This window comes from Chiloscyllium punctatum, chromosome 48 (genome assembly GCF_047496795.1).
Source record: "Chiloscyllium punctatum isolate Juve2018m chromosome 48, sChiPun1.3, whole genome shotgun sequence".
NCBI lineage: Eukaryota > Metazoa > Chordata > Chondrichthyes > Orectolobiformes > Hemiscylliidae > Chiloscyllium > Chiloscyllium punctatum.
In genome coordinates, this window is record NC_092786.1 from 27,540,410 (window position 1) to 27,562,241 (window position 21,832).

The following is a 21,832-nucleotide window of genomic DNA, read 5'->3' on the forward strand; positions in this document are numbered from 1 at the left end:
GATAGGCTTGTTTGTATGGTTTGTTGGCTTTCATTAGCAAGGGGATTGTGTTTAAGAGCCATGCGGTTATGCTACAGCTCTATAAAGCTCTAGTTAGACCACTCTTGAAATATTGAGTTCAGTTCTGGTCACCTCATTATAGGAAGGATACATAAGCTTTAGAAAAGGTGTAGAGGAGATTTATCAGGATGCTGCCTGGACTGGAGGGCATGTCTTATAAAGAAAGGTTGAGGGAGCTAGGGCTTTTCTCATTGGAATGAAGAAAGATGAGAGGTGACTTGATAGAGGCGTACAAGATGATGAGAGGTATAGATAGAATGGGTAGCCAGAGACTTTTTCTCAGGGCAGAAATGGCTATCACAGGGTGGCATAATTTTAAGGTGATTGGAGCAAGGTTTAGGGGAGATGTCAGAGGTTGGTTCTTTACTCAGAGTGGCGGGTGCGTGGATTGCCCTGCCAGCAGTGGTAGTAGAGTCAGAGACATGAGGGACATTTAAACGAGTTTTGAAGAGGCACATGGATGATAGTGAAATGGAAGATATGTACGTAGTTTGATCTTAGAGTAGGATAAATGCTCGGCACATCATTGAGGGCTAAAGGGCCTGCACTGTGTTGTATTGTTCTATGTTCTAACTTCAGTTCCAGTTTCTCATGAGAAGCAGCTGGTTAAGTTGTCACTGATGGTAGTAAAAGACTCAGACCCAAGCTTGATGGGGCAGAATTGGTTGAGAAAGATTCATCTAGATTGACGCAACATCTTTTGATTAGAACATAGAACATTACAGCGCAGTACAAGCCATTCGGCCCTTGATGTTGCGCTGACCTATGAAACCAATCTGAAGCTCATCTAATCTTTACTCTATTCCGTTATCATCCATATGTTTATCCAATGACCATTTAAATGCCCTTAAAGTTGGCGAGACTACTACTGTTGCAGGCACCACGTTCCACACCCCTCCTACTCTCTGAGTAAAGAACCTATCTCTGACATCTGTCCTACATCTACCACCCCTAAATTTAAAGCTTTGTCCCCTAATGTTAGCTGTCACCACCCAAGGAAAAGGGCTCTCACTATCCACTCGATCTAATCCTCTGATCATTTTGTATGTTAGAAAATGGTTGCCTGAGTGAAGTCCTAATTAAATGCCAGGAAATTTTCAGGGAGATCTCAGGACTATCAAAAGAGCTAAGGCAATCTTTTATGTTGACAAGAAAGCAATTCCACGGTTCTGCAAGGCCCGCCCAGTGCCTTTTGCTTTGTGGGCAAAAGTAGAGGCAGAAATCAGAAGACCAGAAAGCAAAAGAATCATCAAACCAGTCCAGTTTGTGAAATAGGCAACAGGAAATGGAACACCACAGTTGACTAATGGTTCGGTTGCCTTTCTGACAATTTTAAACAGTGGGAAACCATTTTTTGCAGCTGGGTAAATACCCAATCTCTCACATAGATGATTTATCCACACAGCTGGCAGGGGTGCTATCCTTTACAAAGCTGGATATAAGCCATGAGTACTTGCAATTGCAGTTCAACAAGGATTCCCAGATGTAAGCTACAATTAACACCCATAAGGGTTTGTATTTATATACGAAACTGTCATTTGGAGTATCACCAGCCTCTGCAATTTTTCAGTGCCAGTGGAGAACATTTTACTGGTCCACTCCCAGATTGCTATTTATCTAGAATATGCGCTAATAACAGAGAAGACAAGTAAGGAACACTTAGAGATCTTGGACATGATTCATAGACATTTCTCCCAGGCAGGTGTGCACTTAGAAGGGAAAAATGCATGTTCCAGGCACCCCAAGTGACCTACTTGGGTTATAGATTCGACGACCCAGTGAAAAATAAGTTGAGGGTGATCAAAGGTGTTTTGGCTCCCACTTTTACACCGGAGCTTAGGTCTTTCCTAGGAAGACCTAAGAACAGGAAATGACATCACCAACCCAAAGAAACCTAAACATATAAATAGAAAGCAGGAATCATCAGAAGTACTTCGCCTGGAGGCCCACTGAAGATGTTATCTAGTAGGGTGACAAAACGTCTGGAAATGAACCTTCCAGCTCAGCGAGCAAACCTACATCCAGAACCTCAACCTGAGCTACGAATCTTCTCAAAACTTGTTCTTTCCTAGGGCTGGTGAACTACAATAGAAAGTTCATACATAAACTGGTCTCTATCTTGGCACCTTTACATCAACTCTTAAAAATGTCAGCCTTGGAAATGTTCCCAGAGCCAAACCATAGTCCTCAGGCAAATGAGGAAACAGGTATTATCCTCGAAGGTGTTGGCACACTATGATCCTTATGATAACTATGGCACAGTAAGATCTGGTATTGACATCCAATCTCTCCCTCAATGGCATTGGGTTATTATGAGCTCATAGGTGGCCCAGTGAAGTGGAATGTCAAACAGTGTATGTATTCAGGACTTTGGCTAATGTAGAGTGTAAATTTGCCCAGATAGAGAAGGAAAGTTTGGCAATCTTTTTTTTAGATTAGATTAGACTCCCTACAGTGTGGAAACAGGCCCTTCAGCCCAACAAGTCCACACCGACCCTCCGAAGAGTAACCCACCCAGAACCATTCCCCTTTGACTAATGCACCTAACACTATGGGCAATTTAGCATGGCCAATTCACCTGGCCTGCACATCTTTGGATTGTGGGAGGAAACCAGAGCACCCAGAGGAAACCCACGCAGACACAGGGAGAATGTGCAAACTCTACACAGACAGTCACCCGAGGCTGGAATTGAACCTGGGACCCTGGTGCTGTGAGGCAGCAGTGCTAACCGCTGAGCCACTGTGCCACCCCAATTTTGTTAGCTTTTCATTAGCTTAAGAGGTCAATAACTCAGCAGGAAGTTCCACCAATACCTTTACGGATATATATATTTGTAATAATAAAGTACAACAAATTCCTGCTAGGTCTAGTTAAAAAGGACAAGACAGTGCTGCCCATAATCTCAGACCGAATTCAAAGGTGGTATCTAATACTAAGTGCAAATAATTACAAGTTGGAACACCATCCAGGACCCAAGTAGCAAATATGGATGCATTGAGTCGCCTCCCACTGGCAGAAACACGAGCTATGGTACCACCGCGGGAAGAGTTTGTAACAATCCCTTTTTTTAAAAAGCTCTTTCCTCTCACCTTAACAACATGCCCTCAGTCTTGAAAACCCCCAACCTAGGGAAAAGACCCCTACCATTAAATGTATCTATACCCCTCATGAGTTTATAAGCCTCTATAAGAACACTCGTCAACTTCCTATGCTCCAGTGAAAAAGTCCCAGCCTATCCAGTCTTTTTTTATAACTCAAACCTTTCATCATGGTGATAAATCTCTTCTGAGCCCTATGTATTATATATGCAGTAAGAAAATCACTACACTGCTGTTCTTGTACTGTTTTCATTAGCTTAAGAGGTCAATAACTCGACTGAACAGATTTAGGACAACCAACAGAAGAAACAGGAGAAATACAAGGAACAACTTTTATGCAACTTCGGTGGTGGGTTCAGATTCCTTCAAAATGTGATTTACTAAAAACTTGCCAGAGAAAAAAACATTCTAGAATATGTAGAAAAAGTGGAGAGTGAGCTAACTGGAATGTACCTTGTACAGATGTGATGGGTTTAACAGCCTCTTTTTAATGCTATGCAGATCAATTATTCTTTAATTTTAGCTTTAATCTATTTTCTTTGGTACTAATTTGAATGTCACTAGAAACTGTTTATTAAAATACTTCATTTTTCACAATGTAACAATATCTTGCTTTAACATTCCCTCTACATAGAGAACAATCCAACTTCTCCAGCCCCTCTACATAATAGTGATCTCTCATCACTGATACCAGTTAACCTGCTCTTCAGCATCTGCAAGTCCTTCACTGTGATGTCCAGAATTCCATACAATATTCCAGCTGAAATCTAACCATAGCTTAAATTCCTTGCTTTTTGTACTCTAAAGCCCAGGATCCCTGCCCCTGTACCATTTTGCCTTTCCTCAGTCTTCCTAAATTAAATGTATCATTTCACACTCATCTGCATTAGATTTTATCTTCTATGTACATATTACCAGTATGTTTGAGTTCTATCAAAGACTGCATGTCCCTGTTCTTGTGTTTCATTTTATGCGCAAACTTTATGATGATGCCCTCTGTGGCCAAGCAATGAATATATATCTTTGATATTGACTCCTGTCGCATACCTTGCTGCAGTCTGGAAATCAACCATTCAATATTACTTAGATAATTTTTTCATCCACAATGCCCCACCCCCTTCAATTCCATGAACTTTAGTTTTGTTGATAAGTCATATCAAATGCACAGCTCTCACCAACACTGTCCCTGGGATATTTTGAATTGCTGTAAATGTCTGCAGCTTGGTAAAATCTCTGGAATTTTATTTTGTCTGTTACATTTGGAAATTCCCTTTAACCCAAAAACAACAAAATGAAATGAAATCTAAACATCTATCATCACTGACAGTCTGACAAGAAGTGCTTGCTTCTTTTCTGAACTTTAGGTATTGAAGACAAGACTTGCATTGGGGCACACGGGCGAGTACAAGGGCATCATGGACTGCGCAAGGATCCTTATCAAAAATGAAGGCATCTCTGCCCTTTATGTAGGATACATTCCAAACCTTCTGGGCATCATCCCTTATGCTGGGATTGAGCTTACTGTATATGAAGTAAGTTTCAAAATAAATACAATAGATTTGCATGAAATTGTGTCCCTGTAAAAACTATTCCTTAAAAGTAATGTAATTTGGATATTTGGTCCAGTGTCAGTGAGAATACATGGAATTGTGGTGCTCTTGGCCCAGAAGTAATTTGAAAATAACCATGCAGCATCCTTAGACTGCTGTTCCATAAGACCTCGTCATTGGTACCCTGTCATGAGGTTCTGCACATGGCCTGTGCCATGCTGCCTCCTCATAACCTTTGTCTGCTCCCACCATGTATCTTCAGAGCCGGAGTGTTTCCTAGCTCTAATATAAAACAAATCTGCAATCCTGGAGATCTCAAATATAAGCCAAAAAGAACTGGAGAATCTTAGTCTGCTAGACTTGCTGAGTTTCTCCAGCAGTTTGGTTTTTAGATGTTCAGCATGGGCAACATTTTGTGTTTATTAATAAAAGGGGAAATGACCTCCAAAATATTGACTCAATCTTCTCACTTGCCCTTTACTCTTTGGTCAAGTATGCATGGTTATTTACAGATTTGGATAGTTGTTAGAAGTGATATGTGTCCTGTATAAATGCCAGAAAATGCTGACTGTGCAACTGAGTCACTTCTCTGTCAGTATCATAAACATGACTTGTTGATCCCCAGCCAGTCACCTCCACAAACATAAAGACAAAAATGAGGGGACCTTGTCCGAATCCTCTCCATCCATCGTTGCTGTCCTATCACTGATGCACTCAGTAAGAAAGCATTCAATGTCATGTCATACTCTTAATTATACTCAAAACTCTCTAGCAACTAGACAAGGTCCAAGGCTAAAGGTAAGTGTCCTAACAGGGATATTTCACACATCCATCTTCCCACAGTTCCTAGATCCCAGTGACAGCTGTTTAGCCTATACATCAACGCAATAATGTAACTGAAAGCACACACTGCAGATTGTGAACTGACCTGTTTGTAAGTATCTTATATTTAGACTTAGTATCTGCTCCTTTCCATGTTTGAATTATTTTTTATTTGTGTATTTTATTCATATTCAATCAAGAGTGTGAAGAAAGCCTACTGCCAAAGATACGGCCAAAACCCAAGTGACCCTGGAATCATTGTTCATCTTGGCTGTGGCACCATCTCCAGCACTTGTGGTCAGTTGGGCAGTTACCCTCTGGCACTTGTGAGGACCAAAATGCAAGCACATGGTGAGGCCTGTCATATTTCACTAGTTTTCAGGTACTACTTCTATATTGAAGCTTTGTGTGTAAGGGAAAGGCTGTTGCATAATGGTAGTGTCACTGGACTATTAATCCAGAACCCCTAATTTTCTGGGGACATGGGTTTGAATTCCACCATGGTAGCGGTGACATTTGAACTGAGGAAGGAAAATCTGAAGTTAAAAGCTAGTCTAATTGCAACCATTTACCCATCGTTGTTTGCAGTAAAATCCCACCAATTCTCTAAATTCACTTTTGGGAAGGAAATCTGCCCTTCTCAGTAACTGGTCTGGTCTACATGTGACCTCAAATCCACAGCAACATGGTTGATTCATAACTGTCCTCTGAAGTAGCTCAGCAAGCCACTCAGTTCACGACAAAAATGATGGCCCTGTCATTGATGCCTACACAAATGAATTTAAAAAGGATGAATGCAGTGAGTCACTTGCTAAGTAATAATATTGAGATAGTGGAGTAATTTATTGAAAATTGGGTTGTGTTGTTAGAACGTGGTGTACTCAGGTGTTAAATAGTGGCAGGGAATAGGTCGATGCCAAGGCTTATTGACACCCACCTGAAGAGGAATGGATAATTTGGGAAATTTGTTGGGTGTATTTGATTCAAAAGATGGAACCGCTTATGTCTGAGAGTTTTATTTTTATGCAAGGCTTTCAGTAAAGGGGTCAAGGTCTGGATGGCAAGGAAGTGAACAATTTCAGAGGTTTTGGGATTTGATCAGGGCAAGATGGTAGGGGTGAAATCAGGGAAGATGGGTACAGGTTGGAGATTGTAAGAGATTGTTTAATATACCACAGGGGTATGTGTTGGAGATTGCAGGGTACTGTATTGTTATTGGGCAATGATGGAAATATTCCTGCTCTTCCTCAAGTGTTGTCAAAACTGGATAGATATGATCCTTCTCACTTTGTCTTGCCCTTCTTTTTGATACTTGGGAAATCTATTAGTTAAATTGTTTTGTTAAACTAGAAACACGCAAAGACCAAAAGTCTTCTATGAATTCACCTGCATTCTTTCAAATGATTGTTCACCCTTCCCACCATGTTCTTGCGTCCTCATCCTTTGAGCTGATTTATTGCCTCCCATTCCTGATCAGTCTTTGTTAAATGCTGAAATGAATGATTTTGACATGGGTTGGGGTCAGGCTTAGAATTTAGAATATTTAATATTGCATCCGATTCAAGCATATCAGTCATTGGGGTTAAAACCACCTGATTTATTTCTGTTTGCCGTTTTGGTTATGTTTCAAATGTGAGGTTTTATCAGATGTTTCTGTTTTGGTGACAGTGTTAGAATTTTGGAGCTCTATCGACAGTAAATCTGGTGTTACAAGCAAGGCTGGCGGGTTCACTGATTTCACACTTTACCCATCACAACAAATTTTAAAATTTAACTATGGTGGTGATATGGCCAATTACATAGGCTTGAAACTATACCATAGATTCATAGAATTATACAGTACAGAATGCATGCTTCAGCCCATCAAACTCTAAACCTACACTAGTACCATTGATTTAGTATTTGAAATAATTCAACCAAGCTTCTATCATCAATAAAGAATAACTGCTGTAGTTGTGGGTGTGTTTGCCGAGTTGGGAAGTTGATTAGCAGATGTTCATCCCCCGTCTAGGTGACATCTTCAGTCCTTTGGAGCCTCCTGTAAAGTGTTGTTATGCTGAGTCTTCTGGAATTTGTTTGGTTACGTTCCAGCTGCTTCCAGTTGCTGGTTCTGGTTATTCGTTGTAGTGGCTGGTCTATTGGGTCTAGGCCTATCTGTCTGTTGATGGAATCTATAGATGAGTGCCATGCTTCTAGAAATTCTCTGGCTGATCTCTGTTTAGGTCTTGTCCTATGATCGTTGTGTTGTCCCAGTCGAATTTGTGGTCCTTGTCATCTGTGTGCGTGGCTACTAGGGACAGCTGGTTGTGGCGATCATGGCTAGTTGGTGTTCGTGGATGCAGATTGCTAATTGTCTGCCTGTTTGTCCTATACAGAGGAACCTCGATTATCCAACATTCGATTGACCAAATTTCGGATGATCTGATTGCAAAGTCTCGATGTGTGGCTAACTACGTTATCCGACATCGATTATCCGGCATTCGATTATCCAAGTGAAATACTCCCTGCCCATGTCCTTCGGATAATAAAGGTTCCTCTGTATAGTGGTTCATGCAGTCTTTGCATGGAATATTATAAATTACGTTAGTTTTGCACATGTTGGGTATAGGGTCTTTTGCCCTGGTGAGGGTGCCTGTCAGTTTATGGGCTGTCATGAATCTGAGCAGTTGGAGAAGTCTGGCTGTTAGTTCCAAGACCTTTTTTTTATACAAGGTAGCATGGCTGGTGTGTTGAGTCACGGCATGTCCTTGTTTGTTGTTTGTCTGTTAGACATCTGCAGATGAAGTTGCAGGGATGAAGATGCAGTTCATGGTGAGGACTCAGTAGAGATATGTTCTTCTCTTTGCAGATTGGGAAGGCTGCAGTGTGTTGTAGCCATTTTGAACAGAGTCCTAGTGCAGCTTCTCTTGTATGTGTTCGGGTGGTTGTTATTGTAGTTCAGGATCTGGTCCGTGTGTGTGGCTTTCCTATACACTCTTGTGGTGCATTCATTGTTCTGTGTTCTTTCTACCATCACATCCAGAAATGGGAGTTGGTTCTTGGTTTCCTCCTCTCTTGTAAGTCTGATCCATGTGAGCATGGTTATGATAATCCGGTGTGTGTTCTTGATCCCTATTTTCTTAATAATTACAAAAGTGTTGTCCATGTATCTGATCCAGAGTTTGGGTCAGATTTGTGGAAGGGTATTTCTTTCAGTCTTTGCATCACCACTTCCGCTATAAGCCCAGAGATGGGTGAGCCCATAGGTGTTCCACTGATCTGTTCATATATTTAGTTGTTGAATGTGAAGTGCGTTGTCAAGCACAGGTCTAGTAATTTGAGCATGCAGTCCTTGTTGATAGGTTTCCAGTTGTGTCATCTGTTCTGTTTATCCAGGAAGTTGGCTATTGTCTTTCTGGCTAGAGTTTTGTCAATTGAAGTGAACAGTGCCGTTACAGCGAGTGAGACCATTGCTTCATCCTCGTCTATATTTATGTTCTTGATGTCGTCTAGAAATTTCTGTGATGATTGTATGGAGTATTTGGATCCACTGATAAGGCCTCCTTCCCACCTCTCCCCTCCACCCTCTCTGCCGACCTATCACTATCACCCCTCACCTACATCTACCTAATGCCTTCCCAGCTACCTTCCTCCCTTTTTATCTCTCAGCTCCCTTTCCTGTCCCACATTCCTGATGAAGGGCTTATGCCCGAAACGTCGACTCTCCTCCTCCTCAGATGCTGCCTGAGTTGCTGTGCTTTTCCAGCACCACACATTTCGCCTCTGATCTCCAACATTTCCAGGGGCAGCACAGTGGGCTCAGTGGTTCGCACTGCTGCCTCACAGCACCAGTGACCCGGGTTCGATTCCAGACTCGGGCAACTGTCTGTGTGGAGTTTGCACATTCTCCCCATGTCTGCGTGAGTTTTCTCCAAGTGCTCTGGTAGCCTCCCAAAAACCAAAGATGTGCTGGTTAGGTAAATTGGCCATGCTAAATTGCCCATAATGTTCAGGGATGTGTAGGTTAGCTGCATGAGTCAGGAGTAAATGTGGCGTAATAGGATAGGGAAATGGGTGAGTTACTTTTTGGAGGGTCAGTGTGGACTTGTTGAGCCAACGGGCCTGTTTCCACACTGTAGGGATTCTATGAAAGCATCTGCAGTCCTCACTTTCTCCTATTTATCACAAATACAACTTCATAGAGTCATAGAGATGTAAAGCAGGGAAACAGACCCTTTGATCCAACTTGTCCACGCCAACTAGATATCCTAAAACAAATAAGAAGGATAATGGATTTCTGTTTGGCATGGACAAGTTGGATCAAAGGGTCAGTTTCCTTGCTTTACATCTCTATGACTCTATGAAGTTGTATTTGTGATAAACTAGGAAAAAGTGAGGACTGCAGATGGTGTCATAGAATCCCTACAGTGTGGAAACAGGCCCGTTGGCTCAACAAGTCCACACCGACCCTCCAAAAAGCACCCCATCCATTGCCCTACCTTATTACTCCATATTTACTCCTGACTAATGCAGCTAACCTATGATTTGGAGATGCCGGTGTTGGACTGGGTGTACAAAGTTAAAAATCACACAACACCAGGTTAGAGACCAATAGGTTGATTTGGAAGCACTAGCTTTTGGAGCGCTGCTCCTTCATCAGGTGGTTGCTCTGATGAACCACCTGATGAAGGAGCAGCGCTCTGAAAGTTAGTGCTTCCAAGTATACCTGTTGGACTATAACCTGGTGTTGTATGATTTTTAACTTTGCACCTAACCTACACATCCCTGAACACCATGGGCAATTATCCTAAATTAAGCTAGTCCCATTTGCCAGCATTTAGTCTATATCCTTCTAAACCATTCTGATTTATGTACCCATTCAGATGCCTTTTAAATGTTGTAATCATACCAGTGTCCACCACTTCCTCTGGCAGCTCATTCCACACACATAGTACTCTCTGTGTGAAAAAAAAGCCCCTTAGGTTCCTTTTAAATCTTTTCTTTCTCAACTTAAACCTATGCCCTCTAGTTTTGGATTCATCTACCATGGGGAAAAGACCTTTGCTATTAACCCTATCAATGCCCTTCATGATTTTATTAACTTGCCCCTCATTTTTTTTTTAAGCTTAATTAAGGAAACATGCAAAGATTATTGACAAAAACTTGGATCGTGCAAAAAACAGAAATATTCCAACATCCCAAAGTTAAGCTGAGGCAAATATGTGTAGCAGACAATTGTAGAATACCTACAGTGTGGTAACAGGACATTTGGCCTAACAAGTCCACACTGACCCTCCGAAGAGTAACCCATCCAGACCCATTCCCCTATCCTATTACTCTATATTTACCCTGGTTAATGCACCTAAGTTACACACCCCTAAACACTATGGGCAATTTAGCATGGCCAATTCACTTAACCTGCATATCTTTGGACTGTGGGAGGAAACCGGAGCACCCGGAGGAAACCCAGGCAGACACTGGGAGAATGTGCAAACTCCACACAGACTGAGGCTGGAATCAAATGTGGATCCCCGGCATTGTGAGGCAGCAGTGCTGACCGCTGAGCCACCATGATGCCATGATAGATGAACCAAATCAAATAGCATCAAACAGATCCCATGGATTTCACAACAATTCTGCATCTTGAAGAAGTTAGCAACATTGTGAGGCACCAAATTTCACTAAACCTTCACAAGGGATTACAATACTTCACTTTTGACCTGGCCTTGAAACTCTCATACTAACTGCTCCATTTCTGGACTACCTCACTAGATGATCACGTTCTCGTGTTCTTGCGCTTATTCTTCCTTTCCTGGGAGTATGCTCTGCTGGATTATGGAAACAGCATTCAGCGCTATTTCTCAGGCTCAGCACTAGCTTTTCACAAACAACAAGCTTCACCTAGGCGAAAGTGAGGACTTGCAGATGCTGAAGGTCAGAGTTAAGATTAGAGTGATGCTGGTAAAGCACAGCAGGTCAGGTAGCATCTGAGGAGCAGGAAAATCACCGTTTTGGGTAGGAGCTCTTCATCAGGAATGAGGCTAGGAGCCTCCAGGGTGGAAACATAAATGGGAGGGGTGTGAGGCTGGGGAGAAGGTAGCTAAGAGTGCAATAGGTGAATGGAGGTGGGAATAGGTCGGAGAGGAGGGTGGAGTGGATAGGTAGGAAGGAAGATTGGCAGGTAGGACAGGCCATGAGGATAGTGCTGAGCTGGGAGGTTGGAACTCGGGTAAGGTGGGGGGAGGGAAAATGAGGAAACTGGTGAAGTCCACATTGATACCCTGGATTTGAAGTGTTCCGAGGTGGAAGATGAGGCGTTCTTCCTTCAGGCAGTGGGCGGTGAGGGAATGGTGGTGAAGGAGGCCCAGGGCCTGCAAGTCCTCGGCAGAGTGGGAGGGGGGCTTTGAAATATTCAGCCACGGGGCGGTGGGGTTGATTGGTGCGGGTGTCCCAGAGATGTTCCCGAAAGCGCTCTGTGAGAAGGCATCCAGTCTCCAGGAGGCACCTTCCTCTGCCACCACAGGAATTGCAAAACCTGCGCCCACATCTCTCCCCTCACCTCCATCCAAGGCTCCAAAGGAGCCTTCTACATCCATCAAAGTTTCAGCTGCACTTCCACAAATGTCATTTGTTGTATCCGTTGCTCCTGATGTGGTCTCCTCTACATTGGGGAGACTGATCGCCTTCTTGCAGAACCTTTCAGGGAGCATCTCTGCACCATCCTCATGACTTGTCTAACCTGCCAATCTTCTTTCCCACCTATCTGCTCCACCCTCCTCTCCGACCTATCACCTTCATCCCTACCTCCATCCACCTATTGCACTCTTAGCTACCTTCTTCCCAGCCCCACCTCCCTCCCATTTATTTCTCCACCCTCGGATGCTGCCTGACCTGCTGTGCTTTTCCAGCACCACTCTAAACAAGCATCACCTAGCAAGTTCTGCTCCAGCTTTGTTGTCAGAGCTCAGACGTTGAAGAAAAACTGCTTCTGTGATTTCAACCTCGCTCTCTGCTGTATTGAAATTGTGTATCACCTTCTTTCAAGCTCTTAGATGTCCCTGAACACAACTACATGTAGTTCATTGCTATTACTTGTATGAAGGTGTTTTCACAACTCCTAGGAATTACCTGAATTGCAGGACACAGTACTATTCATCCACTCGAGATGTCTCTCAGACCTAACTTCCCAGAATCCACACCGTTGCTTTTAGCAGCCCTTGCCTCACATAAAGTCTTCTTCACAGTTAACTGTCACCCTAGAACTTCTTTTCAGCAAAATCTGAACTATTTTAAGTGACCTACTGAACGTAATTAATGTTTTGAAACAGTGAAATGCAGCAATATTAAAATTTCATATTCCTAAATAATGCCATTTCCACAGAGGTCAAGCTAATAGTGCAAATTGTATATAACAGAAGAAAGGAATTTGTCACATTATGGTTTGATTTTTAAAGATTACAGAGGGAGTAGTCTTTTCATTGGAAAAAATTACACAGTGTACTTGTAGGCAATGCTAGAAATATTTGTGTAGACAGCAGATAGCCCGTTCATCTCCAAAGTCCCATGAAGGTATTGAAAAAAATGCGTTTTTGTAAATAATTAGAACTTAATTGTCCATTTGATTTCAAATGGAACAGAGTCAGGAGTTTTAACAATAGCTAATTAGCATTTCTAACTGCGTTCAAGATTCAAGTGATTCTTGCTGCAAGAGAGGTAGCTTTGAAAGGTGTATAGAGTCATAGAGATGTACAGCATGGCAACAAATCCTTTGGTCCAACCTATCTGCACTGACCAGATTATCTTAAATTATCTATCCCCATTTGCCAGCACTTGGACCATATCTCTCCTAATCCTTCCTATTCCTATATTTATCCAGATGCCTTTTTAATGCTGTAATTGTACCAGCCTCCACCACCTCCTCTGGCAGCTCACTTCATATGCGCACTACTCTCTGCTTGAAAACATTGCCCCTTAGGTCCCTTTTAAATCTTTCTCATCACACCTTAAACCTATGACCTCTAGTTTTGGACTCCCCTATTATGGGGAAAAGATCTTGGCTTATCCATGCCCTCATGATTTTATAAACCTCTTTCAGATCACTCCCCAGTCTCTGATGCTCCAGAAAAAAAAAGCCCCAATTTAAGACTGGGTCTAGTAGGGTGGAAAGAATGTATTATTTCTTCTAGGCAAATGACATTCTAGGCAAAAACCCCAGTCTATTCAACCTCTCTCTATAGCTCAAACCCTCTAATCCTGGCAATATCCTTGTAAATCTTTTCTGAACCCTTTCAAGTTTAATGGTGACTGGGAAGACATTTTAGGGCTGGGTTACAAGGTTTCCTAGAAATATGTGTCTGAACTTCATAGACAGGTCAGTTTACAGGGATCCAAGAGAGACAGAAGGAAAAGGCAGTAATAGTTCATGCCACAGATGTGGATTGATGCTCATGCTAGGATTGAGAAAACCAAGTCAATGAGGACTTAAAATGAAACTGGAAGATGTACATATTTTGAGCTAGAAGGAAACTCTCAAGGAAAATAGTATCTTCTCAGGCTAGAAAGGAAAGTGCTGAGGGTGGAAGGCCTAGGTGTTTTCATTGTCACAAGGACATATTTGTGCATATTTCTGGAAGTTGAGGTAAATCCATGATACAAAAAAAAGAGTACAACAGACCAGGATGTAAATCTACCAGCTGTCAGGCTAAGAACAAATACTGCCATGAGTGCTAGGGATGGAAACAAGATACCTGAGATTTAGAGGTAATTCTTATCAAAAAGAAAAACTCGCTATTGCTGAAATAAATATTGCTCACATAAACTTGGAGTTATATGAAGAGATACAGAAGCCATTTCAGTTCTTTTGCTTTTCACCTGTAAGGATATTGCCCATTAGATTTTGGTAAACGGCTTTTGTGGGACTATCTGAGCTGAATTATACTTTTTTTGGCTATGCAGTTGTGTAAGGTTTGGTGAGGTTTCTGCTGCGAGGCTTGGTGACATTTCTTGTCATATTGGACCAAACTCTCTTGCTAACTCACTCCCTGCCCCACCTGCAGTGCAATGGAACGCTGCTTTGTTGCATTCAAGTGTAACCAGAGTTTGGTGACTTAGGTGAAATAGGGAGGAGGTAATCAGTTTCTCCTTTTCTATCATTGGTGAGTACTTTTGTTCTTTAGAATAAAACTAAGGTCTTAGGGAATCTGGGACATAAGGGGAAAGAGTGTCTTTTAGGAACTCCTTACAGTGCAGAATACCAGAGAGAGAGAGAGAGAGAGAGAATCTGACAAGGAGCAGCTGCTTAGGTCCTGAGATAACATCAGGGACAAGAGGAAATTGCTGATAGGTTGAGTACAGGCTGGTGAGTATTTGCACTCCTATTATTACTTATAGTTTGTAAAAGTCTTTATTTTGATTTTGGTATAGTTTGTAAGGGCTATATTTTATTTTTAAGGAGGTAAAGGAAAGAAGGGTCCTAAAGTAATTGATATTATTTTAATTTAAGAGCCTTTTAAAGGGTTTACTCCAAAGGGGCAAGTCAGGGCAAGAGACCTCAACATTTTGAGCATGTTTCCAGTGCAAGGGGCCAGTGTGTGTATAGTAGTGTCTCCATCTGCAGTTCCTGGAAGCTTATGTTTCAGAGCTGGATTGGTGGGTGCAACACTATGGAAGATCCACCAAGCTGAGCATATCATGGAAAGCATGTACAGACAAGTGCTCACACTACAGGCTAAGTCTCCACAGGCATAAAGAGAATGGGTACCCAGGCATTCAGAGGTCTAGGCAGACAGTGCAGGAACCCTCTGTAGCTATTCCCCAATAAAACAGATATTCTCCACTGACCTTAGTGTCATCCGCAAATTTACCTCCTTCTCTGCCCTCATCCAGGTCAATTATGAAAATGACAAACAGCAGTGAACCCCAGAACAAATCCTTATGGTACACCACTAGTAACTGACCTCCAGGATGAACATTACCCATCAAGCACTATCCTCTGTCTTCTTACAGCTAGCCAGTTTCTGATCCAAGCAGCGAAATCACCCCCCTCCATATTTTCTGCAATAGCCTACCATGGGGAACCTTATCAAATGCTGTATTGAAATCCATATTCACCACATCAACCATTTTTCCCTCATCCACTTGTTTGGTCACCTTCTCAAAGAACTCAAGAAGGTTGTGAGGCATGACTGATCCCTCACAAAACAGTGCTTACTATCTCTAATCAAGTTATTCCTTTCTGGATGATTATAAATCCTATCTCTTATAATCCTTTCCAACACTTTACCCAGAACCGTAGTAAGGCTCACTGGTCTATAATTACCAAGGTTGTCTCTACTCCCCTTCTTGAACATGAGGACAACATTTGCTATCCTCCAGTGTTCTGGCACTATTCCTGTAGATAATGAAGCATGAAGAGCAAGGTCAAAGGATCTGCAAACTCCTCCCTAGCTTCCATATGGCACAGTGGCTCAGTGGGTAGCACTGCAGCTTCACAGCACCAGGGTTCAATTCCAGCCTCAGGCGACTGTCTGTTTGGAGTTTGCACATTCTCTCTGTGTCTGTGTGGGTTTCCGTCGGATGCTCTGGTTTCCTCCCACAATCCAAAGATGTGCAGGTTAGGTGGATTGGCTGTGCTAAATTGCCCATAGTGTTCTGGGATGTGTAGGTGCATTAGTCAGGGGTAAATTGGAGGGTCAGTGTGGGCTTATTGGGTAGAAGGGCCTGTCCCCACACTAGGGATTCTAAGATTCCCAGAGAATTCTCGAAAAATCCCATCCAGCTCAGGGGATTTATCTATTATCACGCTTTCCAGAATTGCTAACACCTCCTCCCCACAAACCTCAATCCCATCTAGTCTAATAGCCTGTACCTCAGTGTTATCCTCAACAACATTACCTTTTTCCTGTGGGAAAACTGATGAATGAGTTTAAACCCTCCCAAAGAGCATTAGCAAATTTCCCTCCCTGGATATTGGTCCCCCTCTAGCTCCGGCATAGACTATCCTGTTTGTAGAGGTCTCATCTCATCCAAAATGAGCCCCAATTATCCAGGTATCTGAATCCCTGCCTCCTGCACCCATTCCTGTAGCCACATGTTCAACTGTTCTCTCTTTCTATTTCTCACCTCGCTAGCACGTTGCACGGGTAACAAACCAAAGATAACAATTCTGTTTGTTCTAGCTCTAAGCTTCCACCATATCTCCCTGAATTTCTGTCTTACATCCCCATTCCTTTTCCTACCTATGTTGTTGGTACCTATGTGGGTCATGTCTTGGGGCTGCTCCCCCTATCCCTTCAGGATCCCAACCACATGATCCGAGACATCATAAACCCTGGCACCTGGGAGGCAACAAACCAACTGTGAGTCTCTCTCCCACAGAACCTCCTATCTGTCCCCCTAACTTAGGAGTCCCCAGTGACTAATGCTGTGCTCATCTCCTTCCTTCCCTTCTGAGTATCAGGGACAGACTCTGTGCCAGAGACCTGTGCCCCATTGCTTACCCCTGGTAAGTCATCCCCCCTACAGTATCCAAAACTGTATACTTGTTAGTGAGGGAAATGGCCACAGGGGATCCCTGCACTGTCTGCCTGTTCTTTTTCTGTCTGTCCCCTAATTGTAACTCATCTACCTTTTTCCTGTACCTGAGGTGTGACTACCTCCCTGTACCTTCTCTCAGTTACCCCCTTAGCCTCCTGAATGATTTGAAGTTCATCCAGCTCCAATTCCAGATCACTAACGCAGTTTCTGAGGAGCTGGAGTTGGGTGCACTTCCCACAGAGGAAGGCAGTGGGGAAACTAGTGGCGACCCTTACCTCCCAGGAGGAACATTCAACTGCCCTAACCTCCATTACCACCCATTCTGAATTCCCAAAGAGACTATTGAAAAACAAACTAGTAATCTTACTAAATTGGCACACAGAATTTTTTTTTGGTTAGAGGAAGAGGATGGGAGGGAGATACTACCTAAGTAGTTTTTTGGTTAAAGCAATCACCCAAATATATTACCTCACTTACGTAGCAGTCCCATGTCCGTTCCTGCTTGGTGCGCAGTCTGGTTATACACAAAGTAGGATTTTTAAAGGATTACTTTACCTTCCCGGCAGCCCCCAGTCCTCACTGTCACTGCTCCCACTACTGCTGAAAATGGAGCTGATTGGTTGGGTTGGATTAATCCTGCATTTTGTGTATAGGAACTACCTGGGAAATTTTCCACATTAGATTAGATTTAGATTACTTACAGTGTGGAAATAGGCCCTTCGGCCCAACAAGTCCACACCCCCCCCACCGAAGCACAACCCACCCAAACCCCTACATTTACCCCTTACCTAACACTACGGGCAATTTAGCATGGCCAATTCACCTGACCTGCACATCTTTGGACTGTGGGAGGAAACCGGAGCACCCGGAGGAAACCCACGCAGACACGGGGAGGACGTGCAAACTCCACACAGTTAGTCGCCTGAGGCGGGAATTGAACCCGGGTCTCTGGCGCTGTGAGGCAGCAGTGCTAACCACTGTGCCACCATGCCGCCCACGGTGTGTTAAAGAATCTACATTGTTGGGTAAATGCCAGTGTTGTAACTGTATTACAAGAACATGGCTAAGGAAGCAGGAGGTTTTGGAGCGCAAACCTTCAGTATTATTGCCAGGGTCCATTGCCTTTGCAGTGTCCAGTGCCTCTACCTTTTATTAATATAGAATATAGAATAGACAAGTGCAGTCCCTTCGGCCCACAATGTTGTGCCAAGCATTTATCCTAATCTAGGATCAACCTAACCTACGCATCCCACAATTTAACTGCCACCCATGTGCTCGTCCAGCAGTCGTTTAAATGTCCCTAATGTCTCTGACTCTACTACCACTGCCGACAGTGCTTTCCATGCACCCAATACTCTCTGTGTTAAAGAATCTACCTCTGACATCTCCCCTATACCTTCCTCCAAACATTTTAAATTTATGACCCCTCGTGACACCATTTCTGCCCTGGGGAAAGGTCTCTGGCTATCTACTCTATCTATGCCTCTTCTTAGCTTGTTACACCTCTGTCAAGTCACCTCTCTTCCTTCTTCCCGTGTGAAAAGTCCTAGCTAACTCAACTTGTCTTCATAAGAAAGCTCTCCAATCCAGGCAACATCCTGGTAAATCCCCTCTGCACCATCACTGAAGCATCTATATCCTTCCTATAATGTGGTAATCAGAACTAGATACAATATTCCAACTAGATACAATATTCCAACTAGATACAATATTCCAACTAGATGCAATATTCTGAGGATGCTGCCTGACTTGCTGTACTTTTCCAGCAACACACTGTTGACTCTGATCTCCAGCATCTGCAGTCCTCACTTTCTCCTTTTTTTTTAAGAGGTGCAGCAAAACCTCGTGGCTCTTAAACTCAATTCCCCTGTTCATGAAAGCCAAACAACCATAAGATTTCTTAACAATCTATCAACTTGGGTGGGAACTTTGAGGGATCCATGTACATGGACCTCAAGATCCTGCTGTTCCTCCACACTGTCAAGAATCCTGTCTTTAACTCTGTATTCAGCATTCAAATTCGACCTTCCAAATTGAATCATTTCTCATTTATCCAGGTTGAACTCCATCTGCCACTTCTCAGCCCAGCTCTGTATTCTGTCAGTCATGTTGTAGCCTGCAACAGCCACTCGACATTATCTGCACCATTTCCACTGCTCGACCTTTGTCAAATTGTCTCGTCACATCCTCAAAGAACTTAATAAAACTTGTGAGGCATGACCTGCCCCTCATAAAGCCATGCTGACTATCTTTAATCAAACTATGTTTTACCAAATATTACCAAATCCTATCTCTCAGAATCCTTTTCAGTACCTTGCTTACCACAGACATAAGACTGAGCGGTCTGTAATTCTCAGGGATTTCCCTATTCCCTTTCTTGAACAGAGGAACAGCATTCCCTCCCTCCAATGGGCGGCACGGTGGCAATGGGCGGCACGGTGGCAATGGGCGGCACGGTGGCACAGTGGTTAGCACAACTGCCTCACAGCACCAGAGACCCGGGTTCAATTCCTGCCTCAGGCGACTGACTGTGTGGAGTTTGCACATTCTCCCCGTGTCTGCGTGGGTTTCCTCCGGGTGCTCCGGTTTCCTCCCACAGTCCAAAGATGTGCAGGTCAGGTGAATTGGCCATGCTAAATTGCCCATAGTGTTAGGTAAGGGGTAGATGTAGGGGTATGGGTGGGTTGCGCTTCGGCGGGGCGGTGTGGACTTGTTGGGCCGAAGGGCCTGTTTCCACACTGTAAGTAATCTAATCTAATCTAATCTAATCAAATCTAATCAATCATCTGGTACTACTCCCGTAGAGAGTGAGGATCCAGAGGCACTGCAATCTCATTCCTCACTTCCTGTAGTAACCTTGGATATACCTAGTCTGGCCCTGGGACTGATCTATCTTGATGCTTCCCAGAATTTCCAACACATCCACTCCCTCAATATTAATCTGTTCAATCCTATTAACCTGGTCCGCAGTGTTCTCACTATCAACAAGGTCCCTCTCTCTCGTGAATACTGAAGCAAAGAACTCATTTAGGGCCTCCCCTACCTCTTAAAGCTCCAGGCACAAGTTCCTGCATTATTCCTGATTGACCCTACCCTCTCTCTGATCGTTCTCTTATTCCTCACATAAGTGTAGAACGCCTTTAGGTTTTCCCTAATCCTTCCTGCCAAGGCTTTTTTGTGCCCCCCTCCTAGCTCTCCTCAGTCCATTTTTGACTTTGTTCCTAGCTACTCTCTAAAGTAGCTCTAATGCTGTGCCAGTTCCTTGCTTCCTCAACCTTAAGTAAGCTTCCTTCTTCCTTTTGACGAGAAGCTCCTCTGCTCTTGTCACCCAAGGCTCCTTCACCTTACCGTTCCTTGCCTGTCTCAGTGGGACTAAGTTATCCAACACTCGCAACAAGTGCTCCTTAAACAGCCAACACATTTCTGTTGTGTATTTCCTGTAGAACAATTGTTCCCAATTTATGCCCCACAGCTCCTGTCTAATAGCAGCATAATTTCCTCTCCCCCAATTCTAATACTATCAGTTCCTATCCCTCTCCATGACTAAGATAAAGGTGAGGCAGTTGTGGTCACTGTCACCGAAATGCTCTTCCACCGAGAGATCTGGCACCTGGCCTTGCTCGTTGCCGAGCACCAAAATCATTATGACCTCCCCCCTATCTACGTATTGAGTCAGAAATCTTTCCTGGACACACCTGACAAAATCATGTGTGTGACGATGCTGCTCCTTTAATAAAGTTTTCCAGTCCTTGGTGTTCTTTTTCAAAGGTGTTATAAAGGTAGAGTTTCTAATATGTCTAGAAATATCTACTTGATAAAGCTTTTAAGTGTTTTTTAAACACTTGTACAATGAAAGAGAAGTGGCCAGTTCAGCCAATTTACTGAGCCATCTTTCTACACCCTCGTCCAGGTTATCTATAAAAATGACAAGCAGCAGTGGACCCAGAATAGATCTTTGCGGTATACCACTAGTAACTGAACTCCAAGATGAACATTTCACATCAACCACCATCTTCTGTCTTCTTTCAGTTAATCAATTTCTGATCCAAACCACTGAGTCACCCTCAATCCCATGCCTGCATATTTTGTGCAATAGTCTACTGTGAGGAACCTCATCAAAGACCTTATGGAAATCCATATACCCCACATCAACCACTTTACCCTCACCCACCTGTATGGTCACCACCTCAAAGAACTCAATAAGGTTAGTGAGGCACGATCATATTGACTATCCCAAATCAACTTATTCCTTTCTAGGTGATTATAAATCCTACCTCTTATAATCTTTTCCAACATGTTACTCACAACTGAAGTAAGGCTCACTTACTTCTATAGTTCTTCATTTTACTTTATAAAATGTTGCCCTTTATGTTAGATTTATATCTCTATTATGTGTGATAAGAAGAGAAGGACCCAATTTTTGTTGCATTTTAAGTTCTGTCGGTGTTTCGAGTTGCCTGGTTTAATTACATGCATATAAAATAATGCTTCTAAAATCCTTGAGGTGATTAGTTTCATGCCTTAAGCAACAAGGTTAGAGGAAAAAAGCAACTACTCCTTTGCAACAAAATATCAGTGTTTTATAACACAGGAAGAGAGACAGAAATCAGTTTTTTTAGAATGACAGAATCATCCCAAAGGTCAATAAATGAACATGTTTCTTCTCAGGGCAGCATGCAATTTGTTTTGTTTTCTAGAGTGTTTAGGCTTGTACTTGCAGCATGGGCTTGTACTCGAAGTTTAGCAGTCTACAGAAATCAAATTCTAGAGGTCTGGAGCACAGCGAA

At 43.0% G+C, this 21,832-nt stretch overlaps 1 protein-coding gene across 1 annotated transcript in view; it reads left to right on the plus strand.

Moving 5' to 3' along the window:
• LOC140469157 (mitochondrial adenyl nucleotide antiporter SLC25A23-like) overlaps positions 1-21,832 on the plus strand; it is a 49,392-nt gene that overhangs the window by 21,793 nt on the left and 5,767 nt on the right. Inside the window, exons 4-5 of the mRNA XM_072565474.1 lie at positions 4,524-4,691; positions 5,732-5,882. Of these exons, the coding sequence (XP_072421575.1) occupies positions 4,524-4,691; positions 5,732-5,882 (319 nt within the window). The remainder of the gene's footprint in view (positions 1-4,523; positions 4,692-5,731; positions 5,883-21,832) is intronic.